At 49.1% G+C, this 19,863-nt stretch overlaps 9 protein-coding genes across 9 annotated transcripts; 5 read left to right on the top strand and 4 right to left on the bottom strand.

Moving 5' to 3' along the window:
- Positions 1-15: 15 nt before the first annotated feature.
- F9C07_9341 (uncharacterized protein) lies at positions 16-1,548 on the top strand (the record flags this gene model as incomplete). Its single annotated transcript, XM_041286666.1, has 1 exon — positions 16-1,548. One exon carries the CDS (start codon positions 16-18, stop codon positions 1,546-1,548), a length of 1,533 nt encoding a protein of 510 aa, XP_041148472.1.
- A 277-nt stretch (positions 1,549-1,825) lies between these two features.
- F9C07_2071445 (synaptic vesicle transporter) lies at positions 1,826-3,761 on the bottom strand (the record flags this gene model as incomplete). Its single annotated transcript, XM_071508768.1, has 5 exons — positions 1,826-1,898; positions 1,953-2,546; positions 2,595-3,091; positions 3,173-3,579; positions 3,605-3,761. The coding sequence occupies 5 exons, from the start codon at positions 3,759-3,761 to the stop codon at positions 1,826-1,828; spliced, it is 1,728 nt and encodes a 575-aa protein (XP_071364713.1).
- A 616-nt stretch (positions 3,762-4,377) lies between these two features.
- On the bottom strand, positions 4,378-6,311 carry F9C07_1723652 (MAK1-like monooxygenase). Its single transcript, XM_071508343.1, has 6 exons — positions 6,141-6,311; positions 5,670-6,085; positions 5,508-5,620; positions 5,308-5,458; positions 4,892-5,229; positions 4,378-4,840 (listed from the first exon to the last, which is right to left on the bottom strand). The coding sequence occupies exons 1-6, from the start codon at positions 6,211-6,213 to the stop codon at positions 4,621-4,623; spliced, it is 1,311 nt and encodes a 436-aa protein (XP_071364714.1). The 5' UTR covers positions 6,214-6,311; the 3' UTR covers positions 4,378-4,620.
- A 276-nt stretch (positions 6,312-6,587) lies between these two features.
- F9C07_2260236 (uncharacterized protein) lies at positions 6,588-9,005 on the bottom strand (the record flags this gene model as incomplete). The annotated part of the gene is made up of 5 exons (XM_071510147.1): positions 6,588-7,177; positions 7,541-7,587; positions 7,641-7,747; positions 7,797-8,275; positions 8,438-9,005. The coding sequence occupies 5 exons, from the start codon at positions 9,003-9,005 to the stop codon at positions 6,762-6,764; spliced, it is 1,617 nt and encodes a 538-aa protein (XP_071364715.1). The 3' UTR covers positions 6,588-6,761.
- A 1,286-nt stretch (positions 9,006-10,291) lies between these two features.
- On the top strand, positions 10,292-11,443 carry F9C07_9346 (putative aryl-alcohol dehydrogenase; the record flags this gene model as incomplete). Its single annotated transcript, XM_041286667.1, has 1 exon — positions 10,292-11,443. One exon carries the CDS (start codon positions 10,292-10,294, stop codon positions 11,441-11,443), a length of 1,152 nt encoding a protein of 383 aa, XP_041148476.1.
- Positions 11,444-11,724: 281 nt separating this feature from the next.
- On the top strand, positions 11,725-13,728 carry F9C07_2094956 (cytochrome protein; the record flags this gene model as incomplete). The annotated part of the gene is made up of 1 exon (XM_041286671.2): positions 11,725-13,728. One exon carries the CDS (start codon positions 11,725-11,727, stop codon positions 13,399-13,401), a length of 1,677 nt encoding a protein of 558 aa, XP_041148477.2. The 3' UTR covers positions 13,402-13,728.
- On the bottom strand, positions 13,729-16,364 carry F9C07_2193508 (uncharacterized protein). Its single transcript, XM_071509398.1, has 7 exons — positions 16,005-16,364; positions 15,734-15,940; positions 15,655-15,708; positions 15,393-15,567; positions 14,844-15,305; positions 14,009-14,787; positions 13,729-13,941 (listed from the first exon to the last, which is right to left on the bottom strand). Exons 1-7 carry the CDS (start codon positions 16,181-16,183, stop codon positions 13,809-13,811), a joined length of 1,989 nt encoding a protein of 662 aa, XP_071364716.1. The 5' UTR covers positions 16,184-16,364; the 3' UTR covers positions 13,729-13,808.
- Positions 16,365-17,459: 1,095 nt separating this feature from the next.
- F9C07_2285620 (uncharacterized protein) lies at positions 17,460-18,148 on the top strand. Its single transcript, XM_041293503.2, has 2 exons — positions 17,460-17,771; positions 17,827-18,148. The coding sequence occupies exons 1-2, from the start codon at positions 17,495-17,497 to the stop codon at positions 17,976-17,978; spliced, it is 429 nt and encodes a 142-aa protein (XP_041148480.2). The 5' UTR covers positions 17,460-17,494; the 3' UTR covers positions 17,979-18,148.
- A 686-nt stretch (positions 18,149-18,834) lies between these two features.
- On the top strand, positions 18,835-19,533 carry F9C07_9351 (uncharacterized protein; the record flags this gene model as incomplete). Its single annotated transcript, XM_041286668.1, has 1 exon — positions 18,835-19,533. The coding sequence occupies one exon, from the start codon at positions 18,835-18,837 to the stop codon at positions 19,531-19,533; it is 699 nt and encodes a 232-aa protein (XP_041148481.1).
- Positions 19,534-19,863: the final 330 nt, after the last annotated feature.

A 19,863-nucleotide genomic window follows, 5' to 3' on the forward strand; every position in this document is an offset into this window, starting at 1 on the left:
GCTTCACCATCTCCGATGCATTTCTACCCCAAAGCGCGACATCAACCACACCCCAGCATCCATGACCCTGCTGTCCGCCGGCGTCGATGGGGATTGCTCAAGGCAGCAGGTCTCAACTTCATAGTACTGCAGCTCCTCTTTCTCGGTCTCTTCTGTTACTTGTTCGGCTCCCTTTTCCAGCAGACCACGCATATTCATAACCTACACATCGTTTATGTCGATTACGATGGAGGAGCTGTGGGAAGCGCGATTCGCACCGCGTATGAGCAGCTAAAGGGCCCCGGGTTCCCCACGTTGAGCGAACAGTCGGTGTCGGCATATTCTCAGCCGAGCACCGTGAGATCTGCCGTCTGTAATATTGACTATTGGGGCGGGTTATACACGTCGGCGGATGCCTCGATTCGCTTGGCTGCCGCATTCGGAGGAGGTTCCGCGGCAGCCTCGTATAACAACAGTGACGTTCTCACTCTAGTCTGGAATGAAGCGCGTTACTCCACCGTGGTGGATTCCGCCATTTCGACCAATATGCAAACACTGTCGGAAGCTGCGCGAGTCGCCTACTTCAAAATAAATGGCATGCAGGCGCTCGGCGATCTGAATAGCACCGATCCCGCTGCCATCGCGGCGCTTACCAACCCCTGGACGTTGGCCTCAATTAACATCCAGCCCACCACTCAAGGCTCCCGATTGGTCTACAATACCTTGGTTATTATTTTGATTCTGATTCAGGAATTCTTCTACTTGGGTTACATCAATGGCTTATATCAGCAATTTCAGCTCTATGTCTCCATCGCAGCGCCTCGGATTGCCACCGTCCGCCAGCTCATATCGGGGCTATACACGCTGTCTGGATCACTATGTACGACTGGCGCCATCTGGGCGTTTCGTCATGGGTGGCATGTCAACGGTGGACAGTTCGCCTTGACCTGGATGGCCTTGTGGCTGTTTGCCCACTCCAACTTTCTCGTCCTCGATGTCTTCACGGTCTGGCTCCCACCACCAGTCGTGCCGATGGCGCTTATCTCGTGGGTAGTCTTAAATGTCACATCGATACTCCTCCCATTTGAACTGGCCCCAGGATTCTATCAGTGGGGGTATGCGTTACCAGCACACAGCATCTTCCAGGTGCTGGTGGATATCTGGTCCGATGGCTGCAACCCGCAACTCGATTACGCGTTGCCAGTTCTATTCGCGTATGAAGTGATCGGACTAACATTAAGCTCTATCGGTGTATACCGGCGGGCGCACTATGCCGTCATTGCGAAGGAGACAGAAGAGAAGACGTGGAAGGAACGCGTTGCCGCGGCGCTATCAGAACAACAACAGCAACAGATGCTGGAGGAATCTCCGTCGCCCTCGACACCAGACTCGACGCTTACGGAGAGTCAACAGCAGCAAGATCGCGCTCGACGGCGTAGTACTGCTGCAGGTATTGCCGATCAAGAAGCACTGACGGGACAGCTTTGGCGAGAGATGTCCAGGGTCGACAAGGCCCAAACTAGCCGACAAAGTACCGGTCCTTGTTTCGACTTACCTTTTACTGACTAGTTGTGTGTTCTTCACTCCTTGATAGAATTTCTTCCTTGCAGATTACAACTCATCGTGGAGCTTCACTCTCAAATGACATAGCACCAGCACAATATCTGAAATTGTAATGACCATGGTTGGTTATATATGTTGAGTACTTAGGTACCAGAAGTAACATCTCAGGCTACGGGCAATGGAGTTGATTTGTGGACGACCACAGTGAGACAACGAGAGGCAAAACAACATCAACTGGCGACATAGAAAGGTGTTGAAACTACGAAAAGAACATTCAGGGGTATCAAGAATCCCGCATGTAGTTCTTCAACCAGACAATCTTGTCAATTCTACCCCTACACCTCTTCCCAAAGATCCTAGATATTCGAGCGTGTTAGCACTGAAAGGGCACTTCTGGAGGCTCGACTTACCAAATCGGTATCGTGAGAAGGCTGGTAAAGATAAAAAGGCTACCAAGGACGACAAACACTTTAAGGGTCCCGTCTTCTTCAAGCCATTCATTAATAACGTAAAGGATTCCAAAACTGAGGAAGTTTCGAGAGTTGACGGCCACGAAGGCCTCCTCACCCAGAGCCGTGTAGGCGTCGATGATGTATCCGAAGACACACGTCGAACAAAATGCAAGGGAAGCATTGACCAGCCCGTATGTGATGACGGGCCCGGTCCAGTGTGTCTTGTAGTGCACGGTGGCCCCAAAACCGTAAAACCCAGCCACACCCAGGACGAAGCCCACGACCATTAGGACCAGCCTAAATTCCGGCTCGTAATACCCATTGTTTCTCTTCGTCAAGTACAAACAAATCTTATCGCACAGAGGGCCCGAGATGATCTCGGACACGACGCTCAGGACTAATGGCGAAATATTGATCAGACCAATCTGCGAAGTAGTAAAGTTATATGGAGGCTCGTTGAAAATCACTCCGTTGACATAACTGAAAGCAATGGTGAACGTGATCGTTGTACCCCAGGTTAGGAATGCCCAAAGAATTCCAGGATAGAGAAACCTATTTCACTTAGTTGATAGTAGAGGTCTCAACATTCCAGGGGCTTACAAGATAAACGGACGGCTGATAACCTTCACGACTGAGGCAGTAGAGTATCTCCCCGTGTACACTCGGAGAGACCTCCAATAAGAATCTTTTCGCTCTGTGATTATCGGCGGGTGGTTTGCCTGCTGTTGGTCGTTGTGAGCTTGGGGCTCTTTTTCAATATCATCTATTGTTTCAGAGCGCGGCTGAGCGACGTCTTCGCCTGGTACGGCCTTTGCGTCCGGTTGGTCGATACTTGAGGCCTCAGTGGAGGAGTGAGAAGTGTTAGGTACCCGGATATATGAAGTTTCCGGGGCAAGAAAAAACAGAGCTAGAGTGAGGACCCCATAGAAGATAGCGCATACGCCAAAGGCCCAGCGATAGCCAGAATACTGGATGATATATGCACTGACAATCGGCCCTGCTGAGATGCCGCTGACCAGGAAGAGGTTCCAAAAAGCAATGCGTGAAGCACGTTCGTGCACAAAATACATGTCCCCTATAGTACATTGCACAAGAACCTAGAGGTAGTGAGCAGGTATGCGTGACACTTCCTGAATACCCTCAAATGCACAGATAAAGTCCTAGGGACGTGGACTAACCTCGAATGGCCCCATTCCTAAACCCCCAACCAGCCGACAAGCAAGGAACGAGCCATAGTTATGTGTCAGCGCACCCCCAATACTTGATGCAAAGAGCAATATCCCCGATACTAAATACACGGGGCGCTTTCCATAACACTTGGCCAGTGGGTTGCTGAAAAGGAGAGCAATTCCGATTGCCAAAACCAGGTAGGAAGTAGCTTGTGAGATCTCATTCACGCTAACGTCAAGCTCCTCCGAGATCTCAACAAACCCTGGCCCCAACATAGGCCCATATGCCCCCACAATCGCGGATAGGAGACTGACATTGAGTAATATAAAATCTTTTCTCCTGTAAGAAGATGCCCAAGCATTAATATCTAGTTCCAGTATAAGGTGAAGGGAGTTATCCATTACCATTGTGGCCACTAAACGGTTGATTGAGGTTAGTACGCTTGTGTGTAGATGGACAACCAACCCTCACCCAACTTACATTTAACGGATCATTCGGAGAATCTGAAGGTTGGGGAACCTGGCTCCCGGTGTCAGACTTCGAGTATAAAAGGAGGAATCTCGTGGGATCATACCAAGACAATGCCATGGCGTTCATGGTGGGCCTTCGCCGAGGAAGGGGCAGTATCGCTATTATTTCCGACCAATGCCTGGTTGCTCAGAATCACTGTTATTATTAGCAAAGAGCAAAAGAGTGGCAAGTCAAGGAAGAGTATGCACCTGTTCCAGGAGGTGATTCGCCGTCTGGGCACTCTAACATCCCAAACGCCATGATGACAGTCCTTGGCCCCGAGTATTCGCGGGGTGCAAAGCTCAGAGGGTTGTGTTAATGTGCTTAGAACCGAATGCACAAAACCAGCTGGTGGAGTAAGGTTCATATAGTCTGGTCGCCGAGACATTTGAGTGGAGTTCTCGGGCTGAAAAGCATCAGAACTGTATCTGGAGGACACTCCACCAAACCTGACTATTAGAACTGAAACGTCATCTGCACTAGTTTGCTCGGCTGTCACTGAAGCTACAAGAAGAAATCTTCCCCCACACGCCTGGGCACGGAGATCTTTGTGGGGAACACTTTAACCGATCCCCCACTTTTATTGTCGGTCAGTGCGATGGTCTACGGATTACATTCGGATTCTGCACGTCTGAGACAATGATGAAGGTGAGTTGGTGTTGCATCCTGGCTTCGCTCTGGTAAGCTACTCCGAGTTGGACACGGTCACGTAGATTCGTAGTCATGCAGCTGGAGTTGTCGCAGCAGCTTGGGATACGCCTGTAGCAAGGCTCTTGGCCAATATAATTAAAAGATTGTGTATTAGCGACATCGTATGGTTAGTGCTAATCTACAACATAAAGCATTACGAAACGACACAGAGAGAGGACTTATATTTGGCATAAGAAGTAGCGCTCACTTCTACATGATACATAGGGCTATGATAATCCGTACCCCAAGAACCATCTCAGAGTCTGCTTTCTCCCCTTCCCCTTCCGTTGGAGCTGGCACCGAATATCTCCTCACACATTTTGTTCGCATACTCCTCTGCGTCATGATTCAAGATCCAGTCCTCTCGTGGCAGTTCGATAGCCTTGGGATCGCGTTTTACATTATCCCACCTCGCATTGTGCCATTTATCCCGAGTTGTTTTACCTGTTTCCTGTACTTTCCGTACACGCTCATACCTGCATTACCAAATCAGAGGTGGCTCATGTGTGAATGTGGATAGGTCTCACCGAATTGTTTCAAAAGCCCGTAGAGCGTCTGGAATCCTGGACTTTCCAGCCCGACTCAGACAAATAGCGATTGTGACGCCATCCTCTAGCGCCTGAGTTGCTCCCTGGGCGGATGTTGGAAGGAATGCATGAGCGGAGTCTCCAGCAAGAGCAATGCGTCCCTGTTTGCTAACCCAGGTAGGCAAAGGATCTTGCCAGATGAGCTTCCAATCGACCAGGGACGATTCGGGGGTTTTTGAAACGATGCGCTTGCAGATTGGGTCCCAACCTTCTAGGACCTTATAGACATCCGCAAGTTTGCCCGGAAAGGACCAGCGATCGCTGATAGCAGATGTATCCTGCAATGAGAGACATTTATCAGTATTTTATGTTTGACCGTCACATAAATTGGGATCGTCGGGGTTACTGTGACCCACCTTATGCGTTAGTACCCAACAGACATCCTTGCCCCCTTTCAAGGATGAGACCAGTAGATGTACATCTGGGCCGATCCAGCCATTGAATGTATCTCCATTCTCACATAGATGCCTTGTCAGAGGGTCAGCGAGGATATCCTCGTTCGAGAACCTTGCAGCCAGTCAGCATCATTTAGCCCGATGGCAGGAAGGCGACAGACCAAGCGCGAAAGATAGCATAACCACTAGATTCCAGCTTTGTCTCACGACCTAGAACCAAGGCTCGAGCTTGGGAGCGGACACCATCTGAGCCAATGACAACATCTCCATAGATCTACCGCCTGTTAGTTGATGCTGTTGTGTATATCATAGTCTGTATGCACCTTTTCTCCGGATACGAGCTGGATTCCTGCCCCAGTGGTGCTCTCGAAGTACCCTGTCACCTCGCAACCGAGATGAATGGGAATTTTCAGATCGTCCCGAGCATAGTTGAAAAGGATCTGGTGTAGCTCTCCCCGATGTCCATTAATTGTGGGGGCCTGTCGATTAAAGGGCATGGAATCTTGTGTGTGGACATGCTCTCCCGTGTACTTATGAATGCGAAACCCGTAGTCCTGGAGATTGATGCTCACAGGAAGTATGCGGTCGACCACTGGGCCCCATCGTGCAAAGATCCGACCTCCATTACTCCCGAATGATAGTATATCACCCAGTGGTTTCAATTCAGGAAATCGCTCATAAACCGCAACAGAGAGGCCCTGGCGATGGCATTCTATCGCAGTACCCAGACCCGCGAACCCTAGTTTAGCGGTTTTAGTGAACTTAGAAAGATGACCAGGAGTAAGGGGCTTTACCAGCTCCAACAATTACAACATGAATGCGCGATTTGTCGGACAGTGGGGGAGAGGGCTTGGTGGTGGTGCCCATCTTATCGATGCGTGTGGTTCTTTGATATCGCCAGAAGATAGTAGAAGATGAAAACTGTTACCCACGACGGCGCCAGACAAATCTTATTAGAGACATGAAACAACTTCTAAGAACAAAACATCGATTATAGCATGCCATGCATTTGTTCAAGTACGCGTAGCTGCCGAGGCAGTGTGGTATCTCACTAAGGTCACTCCATGGGGTTGTGGGGTAATAGAAATGTGGCGGACAAGGACATGCGCTATAGCCGAGTAACAACCACATCGTATTCGATTATTCCTCAAGGGTACATACTTTTACGTCATATCTATAGGATGACAAAAGCTCAGTCGGAAGCCCCTATCTGAGAGAGGCAAAATCCCCGCCTGAGCTCATCCACACACTATTCAGATGTTCTATGATTTGGGCCGGCTTCTGCCTGTACTTGTTTAACTTGTACATGCTATCAATCTATACTCTTTTGGAATATATTATATGATGAAGGGACTTAACTATCTTTAGGATCCGAGAACTATAGGGCTTTATTTGTATATAATAATATGCCGCGGTCATGCGTACGGCTTGAATTGACGATGATGTTCCGATATGAGATTGTTCAGATCCTCCATTGTGGGTGAGTCACATCTCGAAGGCGTATATGGCCTGTCAATGACCGAACTGGTGAGTTCAACATCAGATTGAACCGATAGATCATCCCGGTTCCGCTGGCGTTCGTCAATTCGTCGGATGAGGATATTGAGCAATAACCAATACTCGGAAGCGTTCTGAAAAAACCCCAACCGTCGCCAATGATCTTCAATACCCACAAACATAGTATCCTCCTCCTTGGGTAAGCCAAAACTATCCTGGATCGCGAATCGCTGATTCCAGGCTAACTTCCAGTTGTGGATCGCTGTGCGCATAGGTTGGAGCTGTGTGTCAACACTGATGAGAGAATTAATTTGGAAAGCCTCGGCGCAAAGTGCTGCACAGATCACGGTCAGTAGCCGCTCAGATATGTGGAGGGGTACCGAGTCAAAGGGCTTCTGGGAGGCTATATGGGCCATATACTAGCCACAGGCAAGAGTGCTGTTCTTACCGGAACACACAATCCAAAGGTTCAGTATTCCCAAGTGGGAGATGTAAGCTCGTACATCGAGATTGATATCTTTACAGAACATGACTTTAACGATATCACGCAGAGTCCTTCTACACCCCCATAGAGGATGTGCTGTCCACGTTCTAATCGCACTGAGGCACTCCGTTGCAGTCTGTGCTTGAAAACAAGCCTCCGGACACGCCATCCCCAATGACATTTCTTGGATCCTCGTGCGGGGTGGGTAATTACTGAAGATGGCAAATCCAGTGTCATGGATGTATATGAAAAGCATAGTTCTGGGGATGACGTTAGCAAATGTACGAGCAGGGCATTGCTTACTTGCACCTACCGAATACATTCCTCCGTCGCAATAAAGGTCTCCCAACAGAAGTCACCTCCCCGTACGTTGTCAAGATCCTTGTGTTTAATGCTGAACAGGTTCAAGTCTCTTGCCAACTAGTCCAAATTAGCGATTGAAATAGCATGAACCCAAGCAGCTGCTTACTGAAACAACCATACTAAACCGCTGACGACGAATCCTCCGCCGACTAATGTGACTTCCTTCGCTGATCTGAAAAGTACAAACACAATATGCGGCCTGCAGGAGCTGTACGATGTCCCGTATGTTAACGGTGGCCGGGTCCTGCAGCATAAGGTCCCCAAAATATCTGTTGCTGAAGACCATCTCCTCCACACTATTGAGCCACAGCTTGACATTGTGGTTATCATTTGCATTCTGTGAGAAACATGCCCCCATAACTGCCATGGCTGCTGTGAGGTGCGCTGGAGCACTTGTAATGGAAAACGTTGGCTTGTGAATAACGGGGTAATGAGGATGCCAGGCTGTCCAGTAAATACTGATAAATCTCTGAAGGTTACTAGGACTAAAGAACCGAATACAATCTCCCTCGACCTGTTGTGACCATGTATGCATAATCGTGGAATTTTGCGAAAGGGTTCTGATTTGATGGATGATTTCATATGCTGGTCGTAAGGACTGTGGGACCTGCGCGGAGGATAACCATCCGTGATACCAGGGGTCGCAGATCACAGCTGCAAGATTATCAGATACGCCAGGCCAAGAACCACGGGGTGTATTGGCTGTGGTAATAATCATAAAATTAACAAAAAAGAAGAAACACCTACCACTAGGCCACGTATCAGTGAGAGAAGATGCAGGGACTGGAAATGGTAGTACTCCTTGCTTCTCTATACTGTCACCTGACATTCCCTGCCCTTCCCATCCTCTCTTAAGCAATGAGCTGCAGTCATATCGGGTCTGCAGCGACGCGCTCTCCTTGCTCGAAATTCGAGCAAGAAAACTGAATGTATCAGCAGGATCAATATCGATGCATGGAACACCAACAGCAGAGGGCAATTGAAGAGCATGATTGTGCTCGACTTTGTCAAAAAGGATTGGGTCGAGGAGCAATTGTATGTCTTCAAAATGCCTATCACTCCATCGGAGCTCAGCTAGGGAACTGTCAGGAAGAAGGCATGGGCCACTGGTTTCCGTTTCTTCCGTATCGTCCTCTTCAATTGAATGTTGGTGGCTGCCACCAGACCTCAGACTGTATTTCTTGGTCGGTAGACTGTTGATCTCATTCACAGTACCCTGATGTGGAGTTTCCATGCTATCTGTATTTGCGATTATATGTTGTTCTTCAGGTGGAGTGTGACTATTTGTGGCAACTCCTGTTTCTGACAATGGCATTGTCCGGGATTTGAGTTGGCATTTTGTAAGGTGGCGTTTCATCACATCCCTCCAAGTAGAGCCTCGTTAGTTGTTCGAAGCTCTGCGTTGTGCTGTTCAGTACCTACTTACTTGCGCATGAACTCCTTTCCACACTCGGGACAAGTCACTGCCTTCCCTACGCCATCTAAATCCTGTCAGCAGAGGAATCATGCGATATATTCATTCTGTTGCCCGCATACGAGATCCAAGATGTCTCTGTAGGTGTTCCGTGCGAGTGAACGACTTGGGGCACAAGGGACACGGAACGCTCCGTGGCTTCACCCTTCGTATGGATTTCATGTCCTTGGGCACAGGCTTTCCTCACCAGAATGTTGACAGTGAGAGTCTGGGCAAACGGTACTGGAATTCGGACGGACGAGCGACCAGCCTCCCAGAACTTGAACTGCCATTGACAAGAGTCTGATTTTACCCCGGATTGAAATGCGGGGAAGCCCCGCATGGAAATCTCTATTGGCGCATCTCTAATTAGTTGTAGACTCAAGTCCACCCCGCATACAGAATTTAACTTAAAACGTACAATGGATAGGCGTGTTACGATTCGACACAGCTGAAAAGAATAGTGTGAAGTTGATCACAAGGTAGCTTAGCAGAGGAGATCTATCAGGATACTGCACAGTCGAGCCCTTGCTCAGGAGCAGAAGGAGGAACAATCGACTGAGATACTATTAGTCTGTTCGCGCATAAATATTGAGCACCTATATTGGCAGACAACTCACTAGTCAGTCAGAACCCATATTACATACGTCTGAAGCCCATACTATAGTTAACTAAGAGGGTTATTCAGGATAAGGTTGAGCATGATGTGTGCTGTGCCGCTTCGACCACTTCGCACGTCACCCTAGTAGTTGACGTAGACCACCGATCTTCCACGCTCTTTTACCGGGACAATATTATTGGTCCGGCATCTGCTGCTGGGACTGATTGCCGTGAGCGTATCCAACTTGGCCTTTTGCCCAGAAATCATGGGTGAGGACCATGTGGGGGAATAACTAAACAACGCCACATCATGATGTGGGGAATGTGGGTTGAAACTCCTTCTCACCGGAGATTTCCGTCAGTTGATCGTCTCTCGAACTGAGACGAATAGAGTGCATACTGTAGGTCCTGAGCGTTAGTTAAATATCAGTTATTGGAGATGAAGGGAATATCATCCTCCCGTTGGCCCCGGAGGTATAAAAGTTGGACGCAACAACAAGACTTTGCAACAAATCGTCGTTCAATGCTTGATTGCCAGGATTATCAAAATGTCATTTCTTCAGCGTGCACCTGAGCCTGCAACACCTCTTGGGCGCCTACGGCCTCTTTCTGCGTCCGCTAGTATCCGAGTCTCCCCGCTACAGTTAGGGGGGATGTCAATTGGAGAGTCATGGTCTAGCTTCATGGGTAGCATGCCGAATTCAAAGGCTTTCGAACTTCTAGATGCATACGTCGAGGCAGGAGGGAACTGTATTGACACCTCGAACAACTACCAAGACGAGCAATCGGAGCGATGGATTGGTGAATGGATGAAGGCTCGTGGCAATCGTGATAACATGGTTATTGCGACCAAATACACCACGGCCTACAGAGACTACGAGCTTGGAAAAGCCTCTTATGTTAATTATTCGGGCAATTCACGGAGAAGCTTACACATGTCGGTTCGAGACTCGCTTCAGAAACTACAAACAGACTGGATCGATATCCTCTACGTTCACTGGTGGGACCAAACCACCTCGATTGAGGAGGTGATGGATAGTCTCCATATCCTCGTCCAACAAGGCAAAGTGCTCTATCTAGGAGTGTCTAATACTCCAGCCTGGGTGGTATCTGCGGCAAACTACTACGCCAAGGCAAATGGAAAGACGCCGTTTAGTATTTACCAGGGGCGATGGAACGTGCTCCGCCGTGATCTGGAGAAGGATATTCTCCCGATGGTAAGGCACTTCGGTATGGCAATTGCACCGTGGGACTCAATAGGTGGCGGGAAGTTCCAATCGAAGAAGCAGCTGGAAGCCCGCAAAGTCACAGGCGAAGGCCTCCGCGCGATCGGCCCTGCGACCCAGAGTGAGGACGAAGCGAGAATGAGCGAGGCACTCGAGAAAGTCGCGGCTGAGCATGGGGTGGAATCTGTGACGACTATCGCACTGGCCTATGTGTTATCAAAAGCGCCCTACGTCTTTCCCATCATCGGCGGGCGAAAGATTGAGCATCTAAAAGACAACATCAAAGCGTTGGAAATCCGCCTCACTGAAGCCCAGATTGAATACCTTGAGAGCATCAAGCCGTTTGACTTTGGATATCCGGCTAATTATATTGGGGAGGACCCAGGAATCACCGGAAAAGCCAGTGGGGTCCTGGCTACTACAGGGCCTCTCGCATTTGTCAAGTACCCAAGCCCTATCAAGCCCTCCTTATAGTATGGCAGCTATAATTTAGATTAAGCTATTTTTGTTCTTTGAGACTTCTTACGTGATCATATCAATGTGAGGGAGTATGGCAAGCACAGTATGAGCTTCCCCCCACATGCATCACCGCCACTTGGCTCGTTCACGTCGGCAATTAGAATACTTCAAAACCCCGCAGCACTGGGATAAATTATGACCTGGTCCTCTGGGGGTTGTAAGTAAAGCCTAGGCTAGTGCTCTATAACAAATTCGGCGCTCATTACTTTCTCAGTCGTACACCATCAGATCGCATCATGGATTATATCCACTCGCTCCCCTCGAACCCAGCCTTGGGGTTGAGTTGCTGCATCATTTTTATCCTTCTTGCCATAGTTTTGCACGATGTATACATGTGGAAGTGCCTGCCTCCAGGTCCCCCTCCAATTCCACTAATTGGAAACAAATTCCAAATCCCTTCAAAGCACCCTTGGATAAAGTTTGAGGAGTGGTCCAACGTATATGGCCCAATATATACCATCTGGCTGGGCCGTAGGCCTACGGTGGTGATATCTGACCCATCAATCGCCTCCGAGCTCCTCGAAAAACGCTCGACAAAATACAGCACACGCCCGCGGTTCGTCACAATGGGTGAAATCTACTGGGATATGGCCAGCATTCTGGTTCAACCGTATGGCAAGGAATGGCTCATTCGCCGGCGGCTCTTGCATTCTGCCCTAACGCCACGGGCGCTGGACAACTACAAACCACTACAGGAGGCTGAATCGAGTCGGCTATGCTATCAACTATTGGAAAGTGCACATGAATGGGAACCACTGTTCGACCGGCTCGCATCCTCTATTGTCTTTGCCGTCTCCTATGGGCACCGTGTGGATAGCGCTCAGTCGCCGGTGATTAAACAGCGACTTGATTTCATGCAATATGCGTCTAGTTTGAATGTCCCAGGAGCATACCTCGTGGAGTCCTTCCCTGTATTGAAGCATCTACCGGATTGGATTGCGCCATGGAAGGCGGAGATCAAACGCCGGGGTCGTCTTGAGGCTGAGGCAAATATGACACTTGTTCGAGTAGTTCAACAGGATGTGGAGTCCGCGAAAGAGTCCCCGGGAGCAGAGCCCCTTTTCAACAGTTTGACCAAACAGCTGCTCGAGACTAGAGATTCGGACCCAACAGCATTTCCGCTCAGCGAGCGAGATTTTAGCTACATTCCTGCTTCCCTTTTTGGTGCTGGATCCGACACCACGTCTTCCACTTTATGCTCGGCCATGCTAGCGATTGTGACAAACCCGAGAACCATGGAAGTAGCACAGCTTGAGTTAGACTCGGTGGTAGGACGTGATCGATTACCTACGTTTGAGGATATACCAAGCCTCCCCTATCTACGCGCATTTAGCAAGGAAGTCCTGCGCTGGCGTCCTGTGGCTGTATTGGGTGGAACACCGCATGCCTGTTCCGAAGACGATTATTATCGCGGATACTATATTCCGCAGGGAACGGTCATGTTGGGAAATTCGTGGGCGATCAATATGAATCCTAAGTATTATCCCAATCCGGACCAGTTCAACCCTCTTCGATTTCTAGACATGGATCCGCATCTACTGCCTTATCTCCCGAAGGAATACACAGCATCAGCTGAACAAGAAAAAGGTTCCGGACATCCAAGCAAGCTTGGTCATAGCTCATTCGGTTGGGGGCGCCGCATCTGCCCTGGCGCAGATCTTGCGACTAATACTCTACTTATTACGCTGAGTCGGCTACTGTGGTGCTTCGATATTCGACCCATCCCCGGACAAACGTATGACACCTTAGACTATACGAATGGTTTCAACATCAGGCCACGGAACTTGCATTTGAGCCTGCAGGTTCGATCCGATCAACATCGTCGAGTTCTAGAAAGGGAATACGAAGTTGCGACTAAGTTTCTCGAAAGGCTTTCGCCCTTTGACGAAAGAATGCTGCAAGGCAACTCTTGACGGGTTTAGCTGTTTGACCAGGTTTAGCAGGTCAATGGTAAGTCTACAACGACCAGATGCCAGCCGAACTCTGTGGAGTGCAATTGAGAAGTAAAGGAGCCTGCCATGTATCGTTGAGGTGGAGCGTTATCACTATAGAAAGAAGCGTTGTCAGTAGATCTGGTGTTGGCCGTCATAGAAGCGCACTTTCAGGTAGATCAACTATCAAAGTCGCACAATTTCACCACCATGTCATTGCGTACTGAACAAAATTGTCTTCTCGCCAAGGATTACAGCTGAATCTATGGCCATAGGCAGAGATGGCCTAGCAGTAGAGCTGAATCAGCAATGGGATGAATTCATATTGCCAATAGTCAAGCATACACACGATGCTCTCCATTATGTACAGCACTTTCACAGTCTCCATACTAGAGCCAGAATTCCCTGAGGCTGTCTTGATTCTCGAGGTCCCATGCCCTGGCGATAATTTGCTGGATCCGGTCCGTGTCTTTCACTTGACCATACTGGGCCAGGGCCTTAACTTTAGTTTCAATCTCCGTCCTAGGGCACCATCCGGTCAGCTTGACTGTAATTATCCGGCCTCATTGGGACATTCAACTGGACATACCTCGTCAATGGACTCTGGGGATCTCCTTTCAAATATTCCACAAACTGCTCATACCTTTCACCGGACTTGCAAGTTACAATTACCTTGCCCTGCCACTTTTGCGGGAACGCCGCATTTATCTCCTCATCCAATTCCATCTTAACACGATCCTGGAACTCCCTCAAGGATGCATCCTGTAGCGCTTCCTCTGTGAAATCCGTTATCAACGCCTGTCCCTTCTGGGCCGTTACAGCGAGAACGAATCCCATATTGAATTTGCTCTGATGAATCGTTTCACCCCGTCCACTGAGTCCGAGAACGTCCAATGCTGCTTGGTATGTTCTCGTTACGACTGAGTCAATGTCTTCGAATTTGATCCCATACGTGGAGATAATTTGCAGCAATGCGTCAACACTTGGATGGGTATGGCGACATGATGCGTGCCATTTGAAACTACTTCCCAACACTGCCCAATCAAGTCCAAGATCTGTGTCAATTGCGCTGGGGATGGGAGTATCGGGGACAAGTGCGACACCCATACCCTTAGGCCCTTCCAGAACGTCCTTAGGCCCCAATAACCCGGACTTCGCGGCGTACGCGGCGAATATTCCATCGAAGCAGGCCTTGCCCGTGTGAACTTGCTTTGAATGCGTGGCGTCCAAGAGAAATTGCCATAAGCCCGCCGCCTGGGTCCCTGCTGTTCCGATTGACGATAGCATGGCTGCGGAGTCGAGGCCCAAAAGACGGGCAGTTGCAGCGGCCACACCAATGACCCCACCAGTTGCAGTAGAATGGAAACGCTGTTCGGAGTAGGTCAACATGTTGGTCCATCGTAAAGGGCTAAAGCTGTACATACTGCATAGTGACTCTTCCCAAGGAATTCGCCCACCCGACATCCTACCTCGTACCCAACCACGCAGGCCGTAATGAAGTCTCTGCCATTCGCACCCAGATCCTGAGCCACGGCCAAAGCAGCAGGGAAGATAACCGTCGCCGGATGCATGATACTCCGATTGTGCAAGTCATCCTGCTCCACAACGTGCGACGACGCTGCATTCACCAATGCTGCAAAGGCAGGGCTGGTGCTGAAACCCAGCTCGTGATCTACCAACTCACTTTTCCCCGACGTGGGACCCATCTGCTGTACAAAGATCGCAATGGCCTTTACAGCCGGATGGTGGCGACCAGCAATAGTGCAGCCGAACCAGTCCAGGAAGAGGTCTTTGGTCCGCTGGATCACATCCTGCGGGATATCATCATACTGGAGTCCGGAGGCCCAGGTCGCTAAACGCTCTGTTCGGGTTACCATGATTACAGTCTAGATAGGATTATACAAAAAGCAACTCTGTCTGGAACATCTAAGATACAATCGTGGAGGTGCTCGATCCATGCATGTATGAATAACCCCACCCTCGGGTCCTCGGCAATGGTTGGGAATAACCGGTGGTGAGGTCAAGAAGCCTTTATAGAAGATCGGCATAGCAACATGGCAATACCACCACATTACGGCAGTTTCATTCTCCGTTATATCTTGATGTGTCCCGGACAATTGGTTGTCAATAACATGAATTAATTGTATTCTAGCGAATCAAATCAACGAATCACAAGTATTAAGTAGTAAGATCTTTCCATCCCCCTCTCCACCCATGCCACAAAGTCAGAATTACATCCTCGCTACATTCGATTTCGACCCCCAGCGCTTCTTCGTGGATCGCTCAAAGCTGAATAGTGTAGTCACCGTCGTACGTGCAGTCCGTGTAGACGTGGTCCTCCGGGTTGTCGACGCAGTTCCACTTCCCATCGGTAGCATCGAGGTAAGCCCGGCCACCGATAGGGTTGGGCTCGATGCGCTCAATGGCCAGGGTAAACTTTTTGAAGTCGAAACCATCGGGGAACTGGATAAGATGCTTGCCGTCGTTGCAGCGGGCATTCTCTTCTGGTTCTTTCGCGCTCCTATGTATATCAGGCGCTGGTCAGTAATCCGCAATGCATCTCGTGTGATAAAAGGTAAACTCACCAGATCAGGTTGCAGTCAATGGAGGCACCGCCGTCAAGGAGCTTGAAGCTCATGGTGTTGGAGAGAGACTCGCGCGCCTTGAGCCCGCTGATCACGAATGTGCCATCGCGTTTGGTGACGATGGGGGTAGCAATGGCCGAGGTGGCAGCCAGGACGAGAGCAACAATAGAGAACTTCATTGTGAATGGTGGAATTGTAGAGGTGTCTGAGAGGAGAAGTAGATCGTAGTGTTTATTGAGGTTTGATGCGGATGAAGAGCATATATCCCGGTGATTGTGTCTGTATTTATAGATTCTTCGCGACCCTTGATGATTTTACGTTTTGTATACAAGAGCTTGACAGCTAACAAGCGTAGGAACAGAAGGTTACAAGCGTTCACTGTGGATTTGCCGATGTAGCTTGAATTGGACTTCGCCATAATGCCAAGGAGGACTTAGGGCTATTAGGCGCCCTGGATGTCCCGGCCCTAAGAGCCCAACACCGTAGAAACACAGCCTGAGTGGTAGAGCAAATGTATTTTGAGGCCTCCTGCGATGCTTCAGCCCTTGTAGGGCGACTAAATACGAAGGGCCAATGCCCCCAGGCGGCCTAATAGCGACGATCTGAATCAGGAGCATAAAATTATGCAGCTGTGCCAATGCTTCAAACTGGTGAACGCCCACGTATACTCCCTCCCTCAGGAAGTTATATTCTCATTCCTTTTATTTATTGAATTGGAATGTGCCGAGGCCCGTAAAGTTGCATGAAAGCCATCGGTCGGTGGTCATTGTTCCCGTAACTACCGTGGATTTGTTTGTCGAATATCATACTCATCCCTGACACGGATACAATTTTATGTGCTGTACATCATTGCTATTGGATATATTCCCTTGCCCTTCTATCGGTGCCGCGGTATGTCTATTCAAGAGTAGGAAATGAATGAGAGGGTATTTTTAGATCCAAGGCTATATTTAGTTTAATTGATTTAAGGATTGGCGATCGAGGTCACAAATTGAGTGTCCACACACATTAGAGCTGTTACAATGTCACCTTCTATTGATCAGACGTAGTGGATGAACCTCCCAGTGTGGCTGAGTAACAAAGTACGAAACGTCTACTCTTGTGCGCATTGATCGGACGCCTTAACCAACACGAGGCCAAATTCGATTGGTTTGTGTTCGACGATCATATCTTCTATTCTTGGGCGTCTCCACATCCCGCCGTGGCGATGCCTTGTACTTTTAGCGAATCCTCGTGAAATACACCCATCAACCATGATTTACCTCATCTTTCATCGGAGATAGTGGTGATGCAGTTGGCCGCTCCCTCCTCATGGCCTCTATGGATACGGGATGCCTTCGGATGTTCATGATATTACTGTTACGTCTATCTAAGCAGCATCACAAAATCCTCGCAGGGATGAGCTTAGCCTTCACTCGTATTCTTAGGAATGTGACCTCCCAGGGTCATTCCCACAGGATGGATATAAAAGCTGTGTGCCAAACCTGTCTATGACCAGAAATCAAACACACAGACTTCTAATCTCAAGCAACACTCCACCAATCCTCCAAGCTGTTCGGTACTCGATTATACATATCAAGATCTGTCACAAATCCATCACCATGCAGCTCTCGATCTTTACCGTCATTCTCCCTTCCCTTGTGGCGTTCGCTAGTGCTGCCCCTTCCGAGAAGCGTCAGATCTCCTCGGTCTCCATCACCTTCTACACCCCCGATGGTGAAAAATGGTCCCAGACCTTCCCAACGGATATGACCTCCCATCAAGTTGGTATGCTGATCTCCACCTTTCAATCAACCAAAGAATCAAGCTGACTCCCAATTAGAAACCAAGAAGACAGTTTCGCATATCTACAACCCTGGTGGAGCGATCTGCGGATTTAGTGGTGTTCAAGGAGAGAGGGTGGATGTCCCAATTGGGGACCATAAGCTGGAGACTCCTCAGGTCCTGACCACTGGACTTTGTGCTCATCTCTAGGAGCTGATTTTTGGCGTCCGTGTATTCGTGGTTTTGCTCCAGGAAATTTGAATTTAGAGCCAGGCAGTACGTTTTACGATTATATAATATACCACTCAAAGTGAACTCAACCGAGTCACTTGTATCTGTTGTCGAAAAACCCCATTCTTATACACCTACTGAATACGGTGACCATATCAACTACTCTGTATACATAGTTCAAATAGCGGAAATTGTTCCGTCTCATTCCGTTCGAAAATATGTTGGGTGGGGATTCCAGCTGTAGCCCTGATTGGGCCGATTAGTAGGATGATCCGGCCGGCCAGTGGGCCTGACATTTTAGGCTGGGAGAGGGGTCAAAACATCACGTTTTTTTAGTGGAATAAGCTCCATACAGAGCACCAAGAGAATATATAAGCTGAAATCCCTATAACCCTGTTATATAATGTACACCTGGATAGCGACAGTCCGCAAGATGAAATGAAGCTCCAGCCACTAGGAATCGAGTTCAGATTACAACTAACCCCGGGAAGGGACACACAAGTATATATATTGTTCCTCACCCTAGCGACTGTGAACGATATCGCTTCATGTAGTACACCACACTCAACAATGAGGACTGCACACAGTAGTAGAAAGTCATCAGGATTGTATGAGCCTGATTTATCCGCAGGTGATATGATTATTTCCTCAGGCAACTTGGATTATTGGGTTAGCCAGCCTCAGGCGCACGATGACAGCAATGTGACATCATAGGGCTAGGACAGATATATCATAATATCATATTATATATACTTCCATAAATTCAGTTCCATGGAACATCCACTTACGATAGATCAACCTCAGCAGAATATAGCTGGGCACAAGCAAATAGACAATGTCCCTGAAATCAGCGTCCGGCGTCCTGGAGGGCGCCACGGATCAAACAACGAGCACGCTCACGGACAGCGCCTTGCCGACGGCGCAACGACACACGAAACATCTCGGTACGACCGTCACCCAGCCGACGAATCTGACAACCCCGGGCGAGTTTCCAGGAGAAAAGACGCACGACAATGCCGCTGCACAGGACACGTCGTCCGGTCCGTGGTATGCACCGATGACCGCATGGTTCCGAGATATCATCCCAAACACCATGGACTGGTTCGAATCCACCGTGAAATGGCTGCTGGCTTGGATCTTTCCTCCTCCACGCCAAGCGGCACTCTTTGAAGCGGCGTTGCGAAGGCCTTACGCTACGTCATTCCTGGTCTGTCAGCTCATCTGCTGTGGTGTGCCTTTCTTTGTGTTCTTGGCCGGCACATTTGTGTTTGCAGCAGTAGCCGTGCTGCTGTGGGCTATCCTATCATTCGTGATCTTGGGACCCATATTCTTGGTCGCGTGCATGATGGGGGTATACCTGTGGAGCTGGAGCTTAGTGTTATATGCCGTCATCAAGTGGGTTGACAGAACGTTCTTAGGTGGAGTGATTAGCAAGTTCTGGCTTTCCCAAGTGCCACAGGAGGACGCGCCTCAAGATCATCAGGCGCATGGGGATCGAAAAGAAGCGGGGGAAGAAACAAGAAGGACAGATTGAAAGGACAGTCGGTCCGAGCGAGCGATACATGTCGAGAACGTTATGCAGCGACCACGAACCGACTTGGATTGTCCGCCTATTGACGCCGATTTGAACTTATAAATGGCTTCCTCTTTGTTTTACTTTTGGTTTGTTCTTTGATCTTGTGTTCTCGTCCACTCTTCGTACATAGTATTATTCTACACCAAATGTCTCGATAAAAAGACAGACCAACGAGTAACTGTGCAATCGAACTGGGCAGCCAAGGAGTGAGCCGAGCGGTAATATGGCGGTAGTCAACTCAAGTAGTCGATGGGATAAGCCGTCGGTGTCACACCAGGACTGCAACCA

The sequence above is a fragment of the Aspergillus flavus genome, chromosome 5, assembly GCF_009017415.1.
Source record: "Aspergillus flavus chromosome 5, complete sequence".
Taxonomy (NCBI): Eukaryota; Fungi; Ascomycota; class Eurotiomycetes; order Eurotiales; family Aspergillaceae; genus Aspergillus; species Aspergillus flavus.

What these genes read in the sequence shown, in the direction of transcription:
- F9C07_1723652 (XM_071508343.1), bottom strand. Translation starts at nt 6,213, where the DNA reads ATGGGCACCACCACCAAGCCCTCTCCCCCACTGTCCGACAAATCGCGC. An exon ending in TGTTGTAATTGTTGGAGCTG is followed by an intron (nt 6,086 to 6,140) that starts GTAAAGCCCCTT and finishes CCGCTAAACTAG; the next exon opens with GGTTCGCGGGTCTGGGTACT. An exon ending in GTTGGGTACTAACGCATAAG is followed by an intron (nt 5,230 to 5,307) that starts GTGGGTCACAGT and finishes CTCTCATTGCAG; the next exon opens with GATACATCTGCTATCAGCGA.
- F9C07_2193508 (XM_071509398.1), bottom strand. Translation starts at nt 16,183, where the DNA reads ATGAAGTTCTCTATTGTTGCTCTCGTCCTGGCTGCCACCTCGGCCATT. An exon ending in AAATCGAATGTAGCGAGGAT is followed by an intron (nt 15,568 to 15,654) that starts GTAATTCTGACT and finishes TTGATTCGCTAG; the next exon opens with AATACAATTAATTCATGTTA. An exon ending in GCCGAGGACCCGAGGGTGGG is followed by an intron (nt 15,306 to 15,392) that starts GTTATTCATACA and finishes AATCCTATCTAG; the next exon opens with ACTGTAATCATGGTAACCCG.
- F9C07_2285620 (XM_041293503.2), top strand. Translation starts at nt 17,495, where the DNA reads ATGACCAGAAATCAAACACACAGACTTCTAATCTCAAGCAACACTCCA. An exon ending in TATGACCTCCCATCAAGTTG is followed by an intron (nt 17,772 to 17,826) that starts GTATGCTGATCT and finishes ACTCCCAATTAG; the next exon opens with AAACCAAGAAGACAGTTTCG.